At 33.6% G+C, this 20,305-nt stretch overlaps 2 protein-coding genes and 1 long non-coding RNA gene across 5 annotated transcripts in view; 1 reads left to right on the top strand and 2 right to left on the bottom strand.

The window, feature by feature from the left end:
• Positions 1-20,305, top strand: part of LOC145293162 (nuclear pore complex protein Nup50-like) — a 720,593-nt gene that overhangs the window by 528,937 nt on the left and 171,351 nt on the right. The gene's annotated exons all lie outside the window — the stretch shown is intronic.
• Positions 1-20,305, bottom strand: part of LOC145293163 (uncharacterized) — a 198,830-nt gene that overhangs the window by 155,725 nt on the left and 22,800 nt on the right. The gene's annotated exons all lie outside the window — the stretch shown is intronic.
• LOC145293161 (uncharacterized) lies at positions 5,579-12,402 on the bottom strand. Its single transcript, XM_080139612.1, has 2 exons — positions 7,440-12,402; positions 5,579-5,819 (listed from the first exon to the last, which is right to left on the bottom strand). Exon 1 carries the CDS (start codon positions 9,744-9,746, stop codon positions 8,262-8,264), a length of 1,485 nt encoding a protein of 494 aa, XP_079995738.1. The 5' UTR covers positions 9,747-12,402; the 3' UTR covers positions 5,579-5,819; positions 7,440-8,261.

Here is a 20,305-nt window from a genome sequence, read left to right as displayed (position 1 = left end):
TCGACTTTAGGTAGAATTGGTGTCTTGGAATTTATCTATTTTTTACATATATTTTTAACATATAAGCAGTTGCCAGTGTGTTGCTGAGAAAGCAATTGTCGTTATTTAGATGTCTGTGCGGAAAATCCAGTTTATCCTGAATAGATGAGAACAAGAAAATTTGTCTAATGCCATAAGAACTCCTTCACAAATGAAGAAAAAGATGACAGGAAAAATCAATCTCTACTCATAACCGATAAAGTAATGCCGGATACATTGTTCCTATCTGCATGAAGGCTTATTAGAACGCATGTGTTTAATAATGTACAGCAATTTGGATGAGACCAAAAATATCTGTTTCTCTCTCTCACTCCCAGTCTCTCTCTCACTCCCAGTCTCTCTCTCACTCCCAGTCTCTCTCTCACTCCCAGTCTCTCTCTCTCTTTATCTCGCACTCTTTATCTCGCCCTCTCTCTCTTTATCTCGCACTCTCTCTCTCTTTATCTCGCACTCTCTCTCTCTTTATCTCGCACTCTCTCTCTCTTTATCTCGCTCTCTCCCTCTCATTATCTCGCGCTCTCTCTCCATCTCGCGCTCTCTCTCCATCTCGCGCTCTCTCTCTATCTCGTGCTCTCTCTCTATCTCGCGCTCTCTCTCTATCTCGCGCTCTCTCTCTCTATCTCGCGCTCTCTCTCTCTATCTCGCGCTCTCTCTCTCTATCTCGCGCTCTCTCTCTCTATCTCGCGCTCTCTCTCTCTATCTCGCGCTCTCTCTCTCTATCTCGCGCTCTCTCTCTCTATCTCGCGCTCTCTCTCTCTATCTCGCGCTCTCTCTCTCTATCTCGCGCTCTCTCTCTCTATCTCGCGCTCTCTCTCTCTATCTCGCGCTCTCTCTCTCTATCTCGCGCTCTCTCTCTCTATCTCGCGCTCTCTCTCTCTATCTCGCGCTCTCTCTCTCTATCTCGCGCTCTCTCTCTCTATCTCGCGCTCTCTCTCTCTATCTCGCGCTCTCTCTCTCTATCTCGCGCTCTCTCTCTCTATCTCGCGCTCTCTCTCTCTATCTCGCGCTCTCTATCTCGCGCTCTCTGTCTCTCGCTCTCTGTCTCTATCTCGCGCTCTCTCTCTCTATCTCGCGCTCTCTCTCTCTATCTCGCGCGCTCTCTCTCTCTATCTCGCGCGCTCTCTCTCTCTATCTCGCGCGCTCTCTCTCTCTATCTCGCGCGCTCTCTCTCTCTATCTCGCGCGCTCTCTCTCTCTCTATCTCGCGCGCTCTCTCTCTCTATCTCGCGCGCTCTCTCTCTCTATCTCGCGCGCTCTCTCTCTATCTCGCGCGCTCTCTCTCTCTATCTCGCGCGCTCTCTCTCTCTATCTCGCGCGCTCTCTCTCTCTATCTCGCGCGCTCTCTCTCTCTATCTCGCGCGCTCTCTCTCTCTCTATCTCGCGCGCTCTCTCTCTCTCTATCTCGCGCGCTCTCTCTCTCTATCTCGCGCGCTCTCTCTCTCTATCTCGCGCGCTCTCTCTCTCTATCTCGCGCGCTCTCTCTCTCTATCTCGCGCGCTCTCGCTCTCGCTCTTTCGCTCTCGCTCTCTCTCTCTCCAGTCTCTCTCTCTTTTTTTCCGCCTTGTTCTCTTCTTTTTCTCTTTATCTCTCTTCCTCTCGCTCTGTGTCTCTCATTCTGTCACTCTGGCTTTCTCTCTGTTGGCACTTCCTCATGAATAAAAGGACAAGGGATACATTAATTCATTGAAAAATTATCTTTGTAAACAAGGAAACCAGTGGTATGATGCATTTCATTATGTAAATATCTTATTTAATAAATATATTAGACTTTTTTATTTCAGTAATTGAGCTCTCTTGTCCATTTTTTTCTTACCAATAGATATCTCTATCTCTCACTCACAGTCACATATGTATATACATAATATGAAAAACATTTTACACATTAAGATTTTTTCAAGGACAATTTTTTATGAAATGATTGTTTAGTTTCATATTTTAGACTGTTGGTCTGATCTTTGTTGATTTTGTTTGAGATAGATGGAATATCTACCAAACAATAACCGAATCTTTCTAAACTAAGATTAAATTATTTATACTCTTTTTATTCTCATTATTAATGTTGATATTTGTACATCTATATGACATTTCAGGTATTTGTGCCCTGTAACGTGATTCATTTGTTAAAATCATGAATATGATTGATATTATTTGCATGCGTTAATATTTACCTTTTAATAATAAACTCCATACTGAATCTATTTTTTGACATTAAATTAGAAACTGAGAAATTAAACAAAACATTTGTATTTGAATGTGGATTTGTATTCTTCCTAGAGAATGAACTGAATTTAAAAATCATTTTAATGAAATAATCTTTATAGAAATTGTTGTTTTGGTTGCTTAGCGACTAATGCTTCTACCCAAACTCGTGTGTATTTGTTTCTTCATCTTCCTCTTTAATAAACCTCAGCTAAATCTAAAAACTGAATTTTATAAAGCTGTCATTTTATATCGATGATTCCAATATTTGTCTGTTGAGAATTCTTAGATTAAAATCTAATGTAAAATTCTCCAATTTTATTTGGTTCTTTTTGTTACTTTCAATCGTTGGCTTTATTAAAAGCAATTTCCTTAATTATAGCCATTGTTTAAATGAAAGAGTTCAGGCTTCTCTTTTACTCCTGGGGACATAGGAACTTTATTTAGTTTTCCACAATAAAATAAACATGTCATCTATAATAATATAAGACATCTGTTTGACTGTGTCTGCTCATTGCTTGAACATAAATAATATCCTAATTTACAAATATCTTATAATGAATATTGTGTTTGTAACCGAATCTAGGTCACTATCTAGTTAAAATTCCCTTAAAATTTTAAACTTATTTAAGATAATTTCATTTTAATCAAGATTGAATGTTTTATGTTATTTACACTATTGCTTGCTATTTCATTCTGAATTCAATTTATATATGCAGCCATATAATTCTTACTGACATGTGATGTTCTGCTTTTTATTCCATTTTAAAATATTTTATTGCTAAAATGTATACAACTAGATTTTGTGAATGTATTATTTCCTATTCTAATAATAAAAAAAAATAGTAATTAAATGTTTAGATGATATTTTTTGTTAAATCTTTCCACTTACTAATAAGTAAAGGGTAGAGGCATATATCTTGCCTAAAGGTGTTTGAGACAGTTTAATGTCATATGTCAACTTGTTCAGATTATTCATAACAATACTCCTTCTATTATTGATATCCCCACTCCACATTCATAAAAGTTAACTTTATTAAAATCTAAACAACTTTTCCTACCATATGTCCTTAGATATGGCTGTTTGCTAACAATGGCACTATACCAATAAATTTTCAGAAAAAAATGTTTGATTTCCAGTATACGGATTTTTCCCCCCCACAGTTAATCTGTCCATCTTGGAAAAATTGCTTATTACTGATACAGTAAAAAAATCATACACAATATTTTATACCTAACATTTATCTTTGGAGGAAATTTTAAAATTGAAATTTTGTAATTCTTCTAAATTATTGTGGTATTACTTGAAATAGTGTCTTTCTGGGTTACTAATATAATTACATAAATAAACTGTTAACATTACTGCAGCAAATAAACTGAATATGAGATGATGATGAAATGTTTTTTTTTCTTTTCTGAAAAAGCACTAGAAGAGGTCTGTCTTAACCCTAATTCAAAGAAAAAATCTGTCAGCAAAGAAAAAAATATATTTTATGCCATTTTCAACAGGCAAGAAAATCTTTCAATCGCACTCAAGTATTGAAATTCTCATTCCAATTTTTCTCTTTTCATTTCTTGGAGGCATTCATTTTTTTTTTTTTAGGCTTATATAATCATTATCTTTCTCACTAAAGATTTAGCACAAGCAAATTTTCTTTTTTCTGGATGAGTAAGAAGCAAGGAAACACATTCATGAAACGGTACTTCCATCATTGTTGGTAGAAGAGTGAAGAGGAGACTTAAAAAAAAAGAGTCTTTTATTCATTAGACATTTCTTTGTCCCAGTTCTTTGTGAACACATTGTGTGTTTTAATGAAAATGAACAAAAAACATGGCGAATCAAGTTTGACAGGTTCATAATCTGTTGGCATTCTGATTTAATCAGAATTCAAATATTCTCTCTCTAAAGTGGCTCATATGTTGTGTAATATCTTCTACCTAACAAACTCCCATCCACTGGATATAAAAGCAAAAGTTTCAGCGTCAATTCATTAAAAGCTAAGGAGGATTTAGAACCTTTCAATAAATCCCAAAGAAATTTTTTCATGGCAGATGTAACACTATCTGACTCACAAGTGATTGTTTTTATATGATGAAAAACTGCAAATGGCTAGAAATCTTATGCAACTTTGTTGATCTAGGGACATAAAAATGGTACCAAACTGTTCTGAGAATTCATTTTACCAAACTTGGGACGAGTATTTTAGATAAAGTATCTTGATAAAATTAGGTATGTTTATATTTGGGTCAGTCCAGCCAATTTCAGTGAGGGCTTGGAATTGATGTTCTCCAAATCTCCTGAAACTTTCAGATTCTTTTAGTAGCATTGAAAGGAGTAAATCCTGAAAATTTCAGCTCAATTCCTTTTTCCATTCAAATTTTATGGCCTTTTGAAAATTTTCATATCGCTGAAATTTTTTTGACACTGAGGATTTTCTCAATTTTGGAAGCCAATTTTCAGAAATTGTTATATTTAAAAAGGTCTGGATGAACTGCTTTCAATTATGTCCATAGAATACTATCAGAATCAGTTTAATTCATGGTTTCTAACCAAATTGGAAAAAATTTACGGAGCTAACAAAAATGACAAAATTTGAAAAAATCACCCCAAAAAGTCAAATTTAAAATTTATTTGAGTTTTTAAAGAGTAAGTTCTTGCTAACAATCAACCCAAAATGCTTTTAATGCTTTAAACCTCATAGTATGCTATGAATACTTCCTCAAAAAATAAAATTTAGGTGTTGAAAACAAATAAATTTGAAATTATGAGGTACCCAATATGGCAGAAAGTCTGCAAAACTTAAATTTTACGGACTTTTTTCCATTTTAGAATGGTAATAACTCAGTAGGTTGCTCAGAACCATATAAAACTATATGTTTTCTTGAAGAGCACCTTGAGCACTATTCAAAAATGTAAAATAAACCAGTTTATAAACATCCTACTAAAATCTATGGGACATCAAAAATCACAAAATTTTAAAAATTTTAACTTTCGACGAAGTTCAGAGGCCTGGAACTAGTGGCCAAGAAAAAAAATGGATTCGACTTTTTTATTTTTTCAAAGAATAGACTTTCAGGTTTTAGAAAACTATCATTAGGATGGCGAACAAGGCTTTTACTCTTTAAAATGGTGCTTTCTATTATGGCACTTTTCAATATCCAAATCTGGCCTTTTCTACCATCTGCTTATAGTTTCGCAATAAAAAAACAAGTTTTAATCAAAATTTTCAACACGTTTTAAAGAAATGCTATATATAATGTAGATAGAATATCTTTCATTGGACAGAGAGATATTAATATAATAAACTTTGATAAAAATAAGAGTCCTAATCAAAATAACTTTCAGCCTTTCCCATAGGTATTTTATCAAAACAGTAAAACCTTCCTGTGCTTCCAGTAGATGGTGTATCAACTTCACAGTACACATCTTCAATTGGAACCCAACAAACGTCATCACGTTGTGGCCAATAAAACTTTTCAGAAGGTCCTTTAGGATGGAGGAATTTTACATTAACATCACCATGTTCATTTGATACATCATTCGCAACACAGAAGTACCAATCTTTATCGTACTGACATACACTTGTGCCCGATATTATTCATACCCCTCGGATCTTTGAGATTTCTATAAGATTATTGCTCAAACCAGAAGGTAGACAATCTTAAAGGGATTTCAAACAATAAATCAAGCATAAGCATTTAATTTAAACTCAACAAATAAATAAATTATGCAAGTTTGAAACATTATACAAAGAAAAACAATAATGGCACTAGTTCAAAATTATTCATACCTCTCTTACTAATAGTCAATAGCATGCCCTTTATTCTTAATAACGGCCTGTAGCCGTTTTGGATATTTATCAACAAGGTTTTTACAAGCATCAACACTGATTTCTGACCATTCTTCAATGCAGTAGTACTCCAAATCCCTCAAATTTCGAGGTTTCCGCTTTTTAACCTCAGTTTTCAATATGTGCCAGAGGTTTTCGATAGGGTTCAGGTCGGGACTCTGGCTAGGCCATTCCAAAACATTAATTTGATTATCCTCAAACCATTTCTTGACTATTTTGGCAGTATGTTTTGGATCATAATCCTGTTGAAGGACCCAGTTTGGTCCTAAATGGAGCTTCGCCGCATCCTGTCTAATGTTTTTCTGGAGTATCTCCAAATATTGCTCCTTCTACATGGTTCCATCTATCTTGATCAAACTACCTGGACCACTAGCCAAAAAGGAGCCCCAAAACATTAGGCTACCACCACCATGTTTCACCGTGGGTATGGTGTTCTTTGGGTTGTAAGCTTCTCCTTTCTTCCTCCAAACGTAAGAAGCATCCATATGGCCAAACAATTCAATTTTTGTTTCGTCAGTCCACAAAATACTTGAGAAAACGGACTCTGGAGAATTCACATGGGCCCTAGCAAACTTTAGACGTGCTGCAAGGTGTTTTCCGGTGTGCAGTGGAGTCCTTCGTGGTCTTCTTCCTTTCAGACCATTTTCATGCAGAGTCCTTTGCAATGTTTGCCTTGATATTTTTATGCCAGAAGACTCCAGATTTTCTTAAATGTCCTTAGTAGTGGTGTTTGGATTTGCATTAACACTTCTTACAATGTTCCTGGTGGCTCTAGCAGACAGTTTCCTTTTCCTTCCTCTACAAATCAAGTTGTTTGTTGTGTGGTGGCTCTGGAATTTTTTGATGATGCTCTGTACTGTTGCTGTAGGGACCTCAAATTTCTTGGAAATTGACTTGTAACCTAAACCATCCTTATGTAAATTCACAATTTTAGTCCTAAGATCATTACTAACCTCTTTTTTCTTCCCAATTCTAATAATTTTTATTCTTTTATTGGTTTTCAGTTGATATCATTTTAATTTCTGAAAAATGCAAAAAACGAAATGAAATTAATCAAAGGTTGTATAAAAGCATTCAAAATAAGAATCAAACAAGAAACAAACAGTCAGAAACTCGATTAATACTGAAAAAATAAGGGGGTATGATTATTTTTGAACATTGCAGATTTTATAAATAGCTGTATATTTCTTTTATTACAAGTATCCCGAGATTCTAAAATGACGAAAATGATCAGAAGAGGTTTATTAAGAATATGTATCAATATGGACGTAAACAATAAATTCTTACAAAGTTACACCTAATAAACTCAATTTTCAAGAGGGGGTATGAATAATATCGGGCACAAGTGTACATAAAATCTACCTGGTTTGATGTCTTCAATTCTCAATTTACAATTCAATTCTCCCTTCAATTCTCCCTGATCAATTACACTTATCTGCTTCGAATGATCTGCAAAGGATGTCTTCTTCATAGTTAGACTCATGGTTGTGTTGTCAGGAATAAATTGGTGATGACTACGTGTAACTTTGAATGTACTTGATGTTGCAAATCGAGATTCAAGAAATTGAGTGTTACTAGCAACCTCCTCCGTGCTCACAAAAAAGAGGTTATACCATCAATATCTGCTTCAGCAAACTCAACTGCTTTGGTGTCAGAATTTGATTAGAGTAGGGACGTTGAAGGCTAGCATGTGCTGCTAATCTCTTGATTGTGCCACCTACGCCATCACAAGCATTCTTTCCATGTGATGTGGCAAAGAAGTTCCATTCTGCTTGGAGATCGAAATCGGTAAAATGATACAGCAAGTTTGTCAAGTTCTTAAAGTTCTTGTATTGTGCTGCTGAACCATCGCTAAAATAGTAAACTTGTGCAAAAATGGGAATTCCTTGGTGATGTAATTCTGGTGAAAATGTTTCAAGAAGCTGAAGACAGTATTAATGTCATGAGTTTTATGATCACTAATGCAGGCATACGATTTATGAGAAAGTTTACCACTTCTATCAACATAATAAATCACAAAAGAGTGTATTGTTGCCTGTGAATTATTCCAGTGAAATCCTTGTGCAGCATCCTGGACCAAGAAGGAATAGTTCTCTGCAAAGTCTAAAACAATAACACATTCCCCAAATTGTAATCCGTCTTTTAATACTTTGAAATATTCGGCCTGTTTTTTTTAAACATAGTGATGTTCTGTTAGCTTCTCAAACTTACTCATCAAGTTATCAATGAAATCGTCGAAACCAATTTCCTCTCCAACAATCTGACTTCTGTCGGTACTGACCCATTGACTATAACCAATTGTTTCATCTGGATCAAATGTTTTCAAAAGTTCACACCTAAGGAAAGACTTTAAGACCGATGGATCTGGGCAATTATCACAATGTCCCATCATACAGTCATATCTCTCGACATCGCAGACACACATTTCTATTATCTGCTTGTAATTATGTGATGAATTCATTGCTACCAACATGAGTTTTACATTTTGATGATAGGTACAGACACTCACATTGTGGGTACCTGCTGCCCCAACAGGGATGCACCATTTTGGACGCAACAGTGCAAAAGTTGAAAAACCAATTTTTTTGTTGGGGTTTTCCTTTTTAAACTTGACATGTATCTCAGAAATGTTTGATAAAAGAAGTCGCTTTTGTTTCTTCATCTTTGTCTTATCAGGAAGGTGAATGGTGACAACATCTTTCTTTCCTGGGAGCAAACGACTGATTTCCTCACTTTCATAAAATGCAATAACAGTCTCTTTAGTTTCTTGAGGAATACCAATTCTTTTTTTACGTTCAGGAATGGAAAGGATTCCTTTTTTGAGTCTTAAATTATGGGCTTGAGTTGCTGTGTAAGTTGAGACATTGAAAACCTCTGCAACCTTAGATATTGAAAAGTCACAAGGAACAATAGTTAAGAGCTGTATGATTTTGTTCCCATCTTCAGTTATGGTAAGTTTTTCCTTGATTAGCTCAACTAATCTAGAGCAATTTGAACAATCTTTACTTTGAGAAGACTCCACCAGAGCAGGCTCATCCAAAGCAATGGCTACCACTTTGCTGAATGCACCAGTCACCTTGCTTATTTTCCTTTTTCCTGCTTGAAGTGCACGATCTGTTTTCACATTCTTTAAAGGCGAACAATCAAGAAACTCTAAAGATTTATTGGCAATTTCATGAGCTGTTTCAACTGAAATTTCGTTCTCCTCTGTCATCATTTCAATATCAGCAGGGACATCAGTAGTAGGACCATCAGTATCAGGAGTTATGGTATCTTTTGCTTTCTGGCAACATTTTCTACAAACATGGTGCCCAGGGAGAACATCACGACTGGAAAACATATTACTGTGGAATTCAGGTAGTGTTACTTCATATAAATTAGTTTTCACCAACTTTGTATGCATTTTGAAAGGATCAACACATCTATGCATATTTGCATTTGAAAAATTGTCAATAAATTGCAATTTGTGCTTTTTGCATACGTCAACAACATCAGAAAAAGACTCGATTCTTGATCTTATCCGTAGCAACTCAGCTTGACCAATTGGTAAGTCATCAATGTCAATTTTACTGAAGACTTTATCTTTTGAAGATCCACATTTCAAATTGAGGATTGAACCAATTGAACATATATCCATTTTCCTACAAATATAAACCATTCACATTTGACAACTATACACAATTCATTTGCAAAAAGAAGGAAAAATAGAAGAAAAAGCTCCATGCATCAGCATTCATTCACTCACTCCATTCATTCAATTATTAAATTGGGTATATTTTCAACACTTTAGTAATAGAAATATATCATGACTTAAAAAATGTTATTCAAATGTGCCTTTTTAGTAGACTAGCTCTAACTATATTGGCATTGGTAGGCTAGATTTGGATATTAAAAGGTGCCATGATAGAAAGCACCATTTTAAAGAGTAAAAGCCCTGTTTGCCATCCTCATGATAGTTTTCTAAAACCTGAAAGTCTATTGTTTGAAAAAATAAAAAAATGGAATCCATTTTTTTTCTTGGCCACTATTTCCAGGCCTCTGAACTTCGTCGAAAGTTAAAATTTTTAAAATTTTGTGATTTTTGATGTCCCATAGATTTTAGTAGGATGTTTATAAACTGGTTTATTTTACATTTTTGAATAGTGCTCAAGGTGCTCTTCAAGAAAATATATAGTTTTATATGGTTCTGAGCAACCGTTACTGAGTTATTACCATTCTAAAATGGAAAAAAGTCCGTAAAATTTAAGTTTTGCAGACTTTTTGCCATATTTGGTACCCCATAATTTCAAATTTGTTTTCAAAACCTAAATTTTATTTTTTGAGGAAAGTATTCATAGCATACTATGAGGTTTAAAGCATTAAAAGCATTTTGGGTTGATTGTTAGCAAGAACTTACTCTTTAAAAATTCAAAATTTGACTTTTTGGGGTGATTTTTTCAAATTTTGTCATTTTTGTTAGCTCCGTAAATTTTTTTCAATTTGGTTAGAAACCATGAATTAAACTGATTCTGATAGTATTCTATGGACATAATTGAAAGCAGTTCATCCAGACCTTTTTAAATATAACAATTTCTGAAAATTGGCTTCCAAAATTGAGAAAATCCTCAGTGTTGAAAAAGTTTCAGCGATATGAAAATTTTCAAAAGGCCATAAAATTTGAATGGAAAAAGGAATTGAGCTGAAATTTTCAGGATTTACTCCTTTCAATGGTACTAAAAGAATCTGAAAGTTTCAGGAGATTTGGAGAACATCAATTCCAAGCCCTCACTGAGATTGGCTGGATTGACCCATTTACAGGATGCACTCCTAACTTTTGGAACATAACTGCTATGCTAGGGATTTGAATGTGGGCTATATTTAGTTGAATTTACAAAGGAGGTGGGTGAAAACCCTTTATGAATATGCAGATAAAAACCCGATTTTCATGAAAATTTAACAGTTATTAAGACATCACTTGATAATTTCAGTTTCTTTGGAAAATTTAAGTATGTGCTCGTTTCAATATGCATAGTTTTCTGCTGATGACTGGTTGGAACAGACATCATAAAACTTTACAATACAATGAAATAAAACTAAAAATAACTGTCAAATGGTGAAAGTTCAAGAATTGTTTTAATTTTATTTTAAATTCATTTATCAAATTCTTCTGCACATAAATCTTTGCAATTTCTATGCCTAATTTCGACTAGGCAATCCTCATAAAGGTTTTAAAATATACCCAATCAAAATTGATCTTTTTTCATGACACATAAGTTTGACTATGTTTGTGAATATTTTCTTCATGTTAAATATTGGAATGAGATCATTTGAAATAATTTCAATAAAATCATTTAGTATTCAGTATTTTTTAGTTGGTGTGAAAGCGACTTTAATGTGAGAAAATTTATTTTTTATGGATTTATACTTGCATTCACTCTGACTTGGTTGAGCCAGCTTCCTTCCTCACATTTCATTAAATCAAAGCAGCTCATGTACAGCGGTTCTAGGAAAGATTGTATAAGATGGCTAACCACTCATGATTCCACTGTTGAAGATAGGTCACTTATGGACCAGAGAGTGTTGATATGGTATTTGTTCAAGGGAAGGGACTCAGATTCTACCTTGAGTTTTTATTTTATCCATAGATCGAGTCCTAACAGGTACTATCACTTCCAGCCAGAGTGGACCTGAGAACAGTGGTTACTAGGACGTGACTTCACATTTTCCCAATCTCTCAAATTGGACTTCGCCATTGGATACTGTTGTGTGTCATACCCAAGACGGTCTGAGAAAGAGAATTGGTGGATGAGTAGTTGATAGGGTTGGGAAATAGAGTAGGCAGAAAAATAAAATGTAGAAAGGGCTGGAAAGAAGGATTTTGAGGGTGGGTTCGCTAGAAGTGTATATCGTTCTTAAGAGTGCCTGAAACAATTTAGTGTCATATGTTAACTTTTTTGATGGTTGATAACAATACTCCTTCCATTTTTCAGTGGAATAAGCATTGTTGGTTTTGTTTAGTTTGTTCTATTATTTTGTTATTCTTTATACAACTGAACGGGTAATTATTATTTTGGGGATGGGTGGGTTCTGCTCATCCCCAGACAATGTAGAGGGTGCTGAGATTGCCTAGATAGTTTTTATAAAATTCCTTTGTGAGGGTCTTAGGTGCATCATTTCTTTTCTTTTTTTTTCTTAACCTTCTTTCAAATTTGTGCTTGTTTGAGAGCAAGTAAATAAATACAAATTCTTTATCGAACTGTTTTTGATTTTCTTTTTTTTTTTCTCTCCATCTTTTGAAGGCAGCATTTGTTGGTGTGCCTTTTTATCTTAGTGAATTTTCTTCTCTAATACAAGTTAATTTGATGACATGATAATTGGAAACACTTGGTCAATAACAATATATTAGTATTTCAATGCTTTATTGTAATTCTCTTCTGTGTCTAAAAGCCAGGAAATATAAATCAATGAAAAGGGAAATTCAAGACATCTGTTGCTATTGTCAGAAAATGTCTTTAGCTATAAAGTTTGGATTTGTCATTCACTTATGGCGGTTCCATCACGAAAAATCAGTTGTCAGTGTTGCAGCTGCTCAATATAAAATTTGTGACTGATATAGCTATATCATATATATATATATATAAAATGGGCACACTATGAAAATTCTTATTGATATTTATAATGTACACAAAGTTAGGACAATTCACAAAAAATTAGGTATGAATGAAGAAAATAAGCTATTTTTTTTTCTGAAAATAATTGTATCATTTTTCATGACAGGATACCTCCCTCTCTGCCATAAGGACTCTCAGATATATGCACAGGCTTGGAGTCTATATTCGAAGCACTCTCCCCTTAACTAGAAAGCAACATCTTAAATCGAATGATCAGGCTTTTATGTGTTTTCAACTAGTCTTTTAACACAGCGTTATGTTTTCTACCACTCTCTCTCAAGTCAGAACTATACCCTAATCGATCATGTCTTTTATAGTATAGATGCAGCACTCTCCTTAGTAATGTTTGGTGACTTTAATGACCACTAAAAAAAAAAATGGTTTTTCAGGTTGCACAGATACAGCTGGATGCTGTACTCATAGCTTATCTATAGGCCATTCCCTCATATAGACAGTCATGTTCCTGACGTGCCTCCCAGATCGTGAACACCGACAGGCTTCATTTCTAGACCTATTTTTTACCACAGTACTTGAGGATTGTGTGACTAATGCCCACAATCCACTTGGAAATGCAGGTCACCTAATGGTATTGGTAGACATCACACTTAAGTCCCAACCTCAAGGTGGAGAGCAAGGTACTACAAAAGGGCTGACTGAAAAGCCATTAGAGAACACATCAGAGATGCCCCATGGACCAACATCTTATCTTTTCCTGCTAAACAGTGTGCCAATGAGACAACTGAATGGTGCAAAGCTGACATTAAAGCACATGTCCTAGCATGGAAGTATTATAGCAAACCCCACTCACCCCCATGCTTCACTACAGATTGTGCAGCTGCCATTGCACAAAGACAGCATGCATGTATGTCATAAGTTAAATACAAATAGGCAAAAATCTATAGATGCTAGAAATCGTTGGAAGAGAGAAATAGCCCCAGCCAAATGAAAGCATGCTGAAAAAATCAGAACGCAAAGATAGGAACTCATGGTTTCTGGGAAATTTATAATAGTGTAGTGAATAAAGGGAATAAGTAATTACCCCACTATCCAATAGCCAAAATATTGCATGCATGGCAACTGAGAAGGCGGAACTGCTTATGCGACGATTTGCCTCCCACTAGCAAACAAACAACTCCCTCCCAAATTTCCCATGCGGACAGAAGCTACAATTGATGATCTGAAAATCACCCCTTTTCATGTCTGCAATATCATATAAAATTTAGACACTTTCAAGGCATGTGGGCCTGATCACATCCCTGATATATTAATTAAAAAATGCTCAGCTGAGCTTGCCCTCATGCTTTCCAAACTCTACAATAAATGTCTTCCTGAATCTTGCCAAATAACTGAAAGATGGCCTCTGTGGTACGAGTGGACAAGAATTTTGGTGAAAGGACCCTCTCACTTATCATCCTATCAGTCTCCTCCTCCTCTTCACTAAAATTTTTGAGACACGAATCAATCACGCACGAGTCAAGCACCTTGCAAAAGCTAATCTTCCTTCTGACAAATAGTACGGATTTAGGCAATGTCCTTCTACTGAAGGTATTTTAACAGTCATCTCTGAACGTATATACCATGTACTAGATAAGGCAGGTGAAGCCAGGGGTGTAGCCCTTGATAAATCCAAGGCCTTTGACAAAGTCTGGTATGAAGGGCTGCTAATGAAAATTAAATCATACGGTATAACTGGATGTATACTAAATATAATTAGATCCTTCTTACACAATTGAACCATTTAGGTTGTGATTAATGGATGTACATCCAAGTAGCATAATATTAATGAAGAGTGCATCAGTGATTGATGCTTGGACCACTATTATTTTTCATATTCGTAAATGACCTACCCGATAATATTGTGTCCAAGATGGGTATATTTGATGATGATACAACGCTTTATAACATGTATGAAGGAAGAACGAATGTACACAAATCTAAGACAATGGCTGAATCATTAGAAAATGACCTTGAGACCATAGCGAAATGGGGCTATAAATGGATGGTAACAATTAATGCTAATAAAACTAAGCTACTCTCCTTTAACAATTACAAGATGCCTCTCCAACCACCGACAACCACAATATGAACTAGAATAAGTTCATTGAGGAAATTGCAAAGGCTGCTGCAGAAAGGTGGACTCCCTCTATCGTGCTAGAAAACTGCTCCCACTTGAGAGTATCCGGTACTCTTACAAAGCCACCATTCGGCCATGCATGGAGTATAGTTGCCACATATAGGTCGATGCATCTACCATTAATCTTTCACTAGTTTTGGATAGGGTCCAAAAAAGGGATCTCTAATAGGTTCCACCGTGTCATGGTGATATGCCTTGTTTCTGGTGAAGGTAAGTAAAAAAAAAAGAAAAAAAGAAACTGTCATTCTTTATTGAAATCTATTATTACTATTATTTAAGAATATCCATTTCAAGGTGTTAAAGCTTTCAGTTTTGATTAAATTAACATTTAAGAGTCACTTGTCAATGATTTATATGTATCTTCTAATATATAAAATTAAATTTAAGTTAAATTGTTGCATCTCTCAAATCGATATTTAATTTTGATTATCTATTTTCTTTTCTTTGGTGATGGTCCATGTTTTTAAGTTCATTTTTCAAATTATTTCTTTTTAGATTATACTTCATCTAACTGGGATAATTTTTGGATGACTGAAATCTTTATCATCAGCAAATGCATATTAAAATGGATGTCATATTTTTTCACAAATTTTCTTAGTGATAAAAATTATTAATAATACTTTATTAGTAGTATTGCAAGATCAAAGTGTAGTCTGTTCTGATGCTACATTTCAATTTTTTATTTTCAGTTAAAGAGAAATCCTTCACGACTGAGTCAATTTTTATTTTTTGTTCGTTTTCTCCACACTAAAAAAACGACCCTGGTGTCTAACTCTGCTCTCGTGAGGAGGCAAAGTAAATAGGAACATTTTTATATGATAATATCATTGGTATAGAAACAGACGTACAGAAAATTATATCTTAACAAAATTTGAAATTAGGCTTCCATAATATATGATGGTGTCATAAATATATTTGCTTATATGTACACATATTGCCTTGTTACATATTCTCATTTGAATATTTAGTTTAGCCTAACATTTTTTTTCTCTTTTTTTTTCAGTTTAGCATACAATTTTGCTCAATATGTATTTCAGTTGTTTATTACATTATTATTATCTCTTCTTTTTTCCCCTCTTTTTGATTTTCTAAACAATGAAGGTGAATAACTTTTAATTTGAATTTTTTAAACCATTCTGATCTAAATAGTTGTGCTAAATTTTCTTGGATCTTTTCAGTCACTTTTTTGTAGCTTATGAAATAATTCTAAAAATTACTTTATGTAACATTTCATTTTAGAGATATCCTGATAGCTCATTATTTAAATGTACATATTTTTTTATATAATTTGATTAGTATGCACTACAGATGGAATCTCAGGCATTATGAATCTACAATTGGTTATTTTAAAATATAAGAAGATCGCGGGCATATATGCATAGTATTTTGAACATAAAACAAAATATATTGTCATTTATTTGAAATGCTTGACTTACAGTTGTACTAATTTTTTTCAAATATTTCCATTGATATTTTTTCTAAAATTATCTAAAGAAAAATGAAACTATATGCATATTTAACCTGTCATAGTTATTTCCGTAGTTAAAAAGAGGTTTTGTTATGATATCTAAAACGGTCGCTAATGCTTACATTATGCAGTTACTGTGCACCAAACTTAAACATTATTTATACATTAAACATTTACCAAGCAGGTTGTTGAACATATCCTATTAACGAAAATAATATATATTTACGAAAAGAAGTCTTGTTTAATTTGTATTGTAATTTAATTTTCCTATACATAAATTAAGATAACTTTGATTGCAATGGAAAGAAACTGGGAAAATGCTGTGGATCTGCCTTCAGATCAAAAACAATGTTATATTTTAACTTCTGCATGTGTCACAAGACATGAGATGAATTAAGAACAATCGATAAAATCACAACATGATTTGCAACAATAGATTTTTTTTTTTTTTTTTTTTTAGTTAATATCTTGTTATGCATTCATGCCAGACATTCATAAAACAGCATATAAATTGTTTTACTTTCGCATAATTATTATTTTTTATTTGTCTTACATGAACAGCTTTTAGAAATTAACTTCCAAACATACCTATCTCTAGCCATGTTTTTATTCCTGTTGCTCTCAAATCCATCCTGATCACTTCCTGCCCTATTTTCTTTGGTCTTCCACTATCAACTGACCCTGTTACTTCAACTGTTTTACATTTATGAATTAAAGAACTCCCATTCAATTTTTTTCAATATGATCAAACCACAGTGAGCTCAAAATGCCATTTTTTAGTAATTTGGGCATAAATCAATAAAAAATTATGGCATGACATTGTGTGAGGGCTCATTTGAAAGCTATGCTTGAGGTGAATGCACTGAATAAATTAAAATTTCTTAATTTTTGAGAGTTTGGTGCCAAATTTTCATATTTGGACATTACGGTCCCAAAACACTAAATTGGGATATTTCAGGTTTGGATAAAGATTGAGAGATTAATGAGGGCTCGTTTGAAAGCTGTAGTCAAAGCAACTACACTAGAATTTAAAAAATTAAAGTTTCTTCGTTTTTTTTTTTTTTTTTTTTTTTTAGGTGAGGGTTATTTTGGCATTACGGTCCCAAAACACTAAACATTTCAGGTTTGGCTTAATATTGAGAGGTGGACATATATGTTCATGAGAAACAAATACTAAGAACTGAAATGAGTTTTAATCTTTGGAATGTTGTTTTGAAACAAGACAAATTGTTACATAATGTTAGAAGATTGTGGTTTCCAAATTGACAGATTGGCTATTGATACGCAAATTATCTTCAATGTGTTAGATAACAATGGAAGCATCAAGCCTAAAGATTTTCCAACTAGAAATAGGGTTTTGCTCAGAAGCCACTTTTAGATTCAGACCAATATTGCATAACCATCATACATTCATGCATAAATGGTGCATCACGGTATTTAAAGATGTATCGGTGTTATATTGATTTTAAAACGTGTTGAAAGAACTGATTATTGTGACCATCTTGTTAAAGCAAGACGCAGTGTACGAGAAATCAAAAAAAAAAAACTGGTCTTGGACTATGTAAATTCTACAGGGAAGAAAGGTGGTACATCAACAGATGGAAAACAAGGCATTGTTTGATCTTCGTCATCGGTGACTTAGCAAATAATCGATAGAAAACACATGTTAAAACTGCATAAACAGCTGAGCACTATCTTATGCATTATCTCTACCCAAAAAAATAAATACAGGGAAGTATGAGCAGCACTGAAAGGAAACAATAATTAACATTTCAAAAAATTTTCTCTGGGCTAACACTTCATGGAAGCATACAACACAGTGCAGAATTAATCAAAATGAATGGTCGAGATTTGGAAGATCATTTGAAAATGGCTGTTTTTGACCCACCCACCTCCACAGGTTCTGAAAAAAGACAAAATGAGGCAATATATAGGTGCAAAAAAGGTCAAAATCAATTCTCTTGATGATTTTATGGTCTATACAACAGAAAATGTTGGATATAATCACTAGTTCATAGAATTTGATTTTTTTAAGTAATATTCAAAATATTACAAAATTTCATAAAATACAAAGGAAAATTATCAGATTTCTGTGATATCCAAAAGACCATAAAATTGGTTCTAGATGAGATATTGAACTAATTTGTTTTTTACATTAAATCATAAATTTTGATTTTGGGTACCTTGCTTCATAGTCATTTTTGACAAAATTACCACCTCTGTGGAAACTAAAGTTTCCTGTTCTGCATATACATATTCTCTGTACTTTTCAGATTTACTTTTCCTCTGAGGTCCTCAGATCTAAACCTGTTTTTTAAATTCACATTACACGTCCATTGTATTATTCTCATATCATTTCTCTTCAGGCAATACATATCCTTAACCTTCACTGGGTAGGTTTCACTTCCATACATAATCACACTGCGTCTATTTGCTGTTTAGTAATGGCAGAAGTTATAATTGTAGACTTATAGAAGTTAACACATTTTTGAAAAAATAGTTATATGGAGTTTACGATTGAGAGCAGGATTTTATTAAGTTACTATTTCCTGAGTGAGAGAAACCCAATAACCTCAGACAATGGCATGTCAGATTAGTTATTAATTAGAAATTTAAGTTATAAAGAACAAATTTGAAAGTATTTATGCAATTTAATCTTTTACTTTGCATAACACATCCTAAATATTGCAAAGTAATCTTCTGTTATTCAACTTACATAGGCAATGCAAAACAAATATTAAACAGAACACAAAGCTTGGCAACTAGTATAAATCTATATCATGTGACTATCACTTGTCGCATGTTTTAACTTATTCATGCACATTTTTATCCAACCATTGAGCTTTAATAGAATCAAAGTTTTTTCAATACAATTGATTTTAAACCATTTAGCATATTTTAAGTAGGGTAGTTCATGGAGTAAATGTGGTGTTGTGGTGATTGCTGAAATGAAAGTGATGTACAAAAGATGAAACGATGAAAGAAAGTGCTTGGAGGAGTGACTCAAAATGTGTTTAGTTGTAGGATAGACCACTACCTTTGTCTTCCCTCTTCATTCTTTTTTCTTTCTCTTCACTTTCTCCTTTCCTCTTTCTATTCTTTCCTCCCTCATCCCCTTCACCTTTCTTATTTTTATACTCCTTTGTTTTTCTTCCCTCTTTTTTACTCTTTCATCACACCAATTTAATTTTTATCCTGTTTTCTAATCCCAATCCTATTTGTCAAGTCTTTCAAATGTATTTCACTTTTGCCAGATTTACTGGAATTTATTGGATTTTCAACATTCACATTGCAGAATGTTATCCTGTTCTGAAGAATTTACTTTGTTCTACATAAATATATTGAAAACCTATATTTAAAATCTGTTAAATCAAAATGTGTTAGATTTGAATAGTTTTGCTGTGCTTTTTTTATGAGTTTTATTTCCATCTTTAGGATTTTAGGTAAAATAAACACCGAAGAATAACTTACTTTTGAAAAAGTGATCATTTTTGTTAAACACTGGTTTGAACCCCCCCCCTTTTTTTCCGATTGATTTTAAATAACGGTTATATTTTGAATGAAGATTTGAATAAAGAGCATATTATCATATTGATATAACTCAATGCAACGAAAATGACCGTCTTATATAATTTTTTTACTAAAAAAAAAAAATCCTTGTCTTTTATAAGACATACAAAAATTAATATATATTTGAAAATATCTAGCAATAAGCCCCATAAATTATAATCTTTAAAAGTGAAGTATTAAAAAATAAGTGTTAGATTAAAAATGAAATGAAATTTTTTGTCATTAAAAAATGGAGATGAGTCAGTCATCACTTGCTCTTACTCATTTACCAATAGATTGAGTGTGATGGCTGCAAAAGTGAAAACTTGGATCCCAATAAACTTCAAAGTAAAGTGAAAGAAGAAAAACCAAACCAAAACATTAAACACTTATAATTTGAAGGCATTTTTTCATGT

The sequence above is a fragment of the Euprymna scolopes genome, chromosome 14 (assembly GCF_053919585.1).
Source record: "Euprymna scolopes isolate OS-2025 chromosome 14, ASM5391958v1, whole genome shotgun sequence".
Classification (NCBI taxonomy): Eukaryota; Metazoa; Mollusca; class Cephalopoda; order Sepiida; family Sepiolidae; genus Euprymna; species Euprymna scolopes.
This window is presented reverse-complemented; position numbering and strand designations above follow the sequence as displayed.

What these genes read in the sequence shown, in the direction of transcription:
- LOC145293161 (XM_080139612.1), bottom strand. Translation starts at nt 9,746, where the DNA reads ATGGTTTATATTTGTAGGAAAATGGATATATGTTCAATTGGTTCAATC.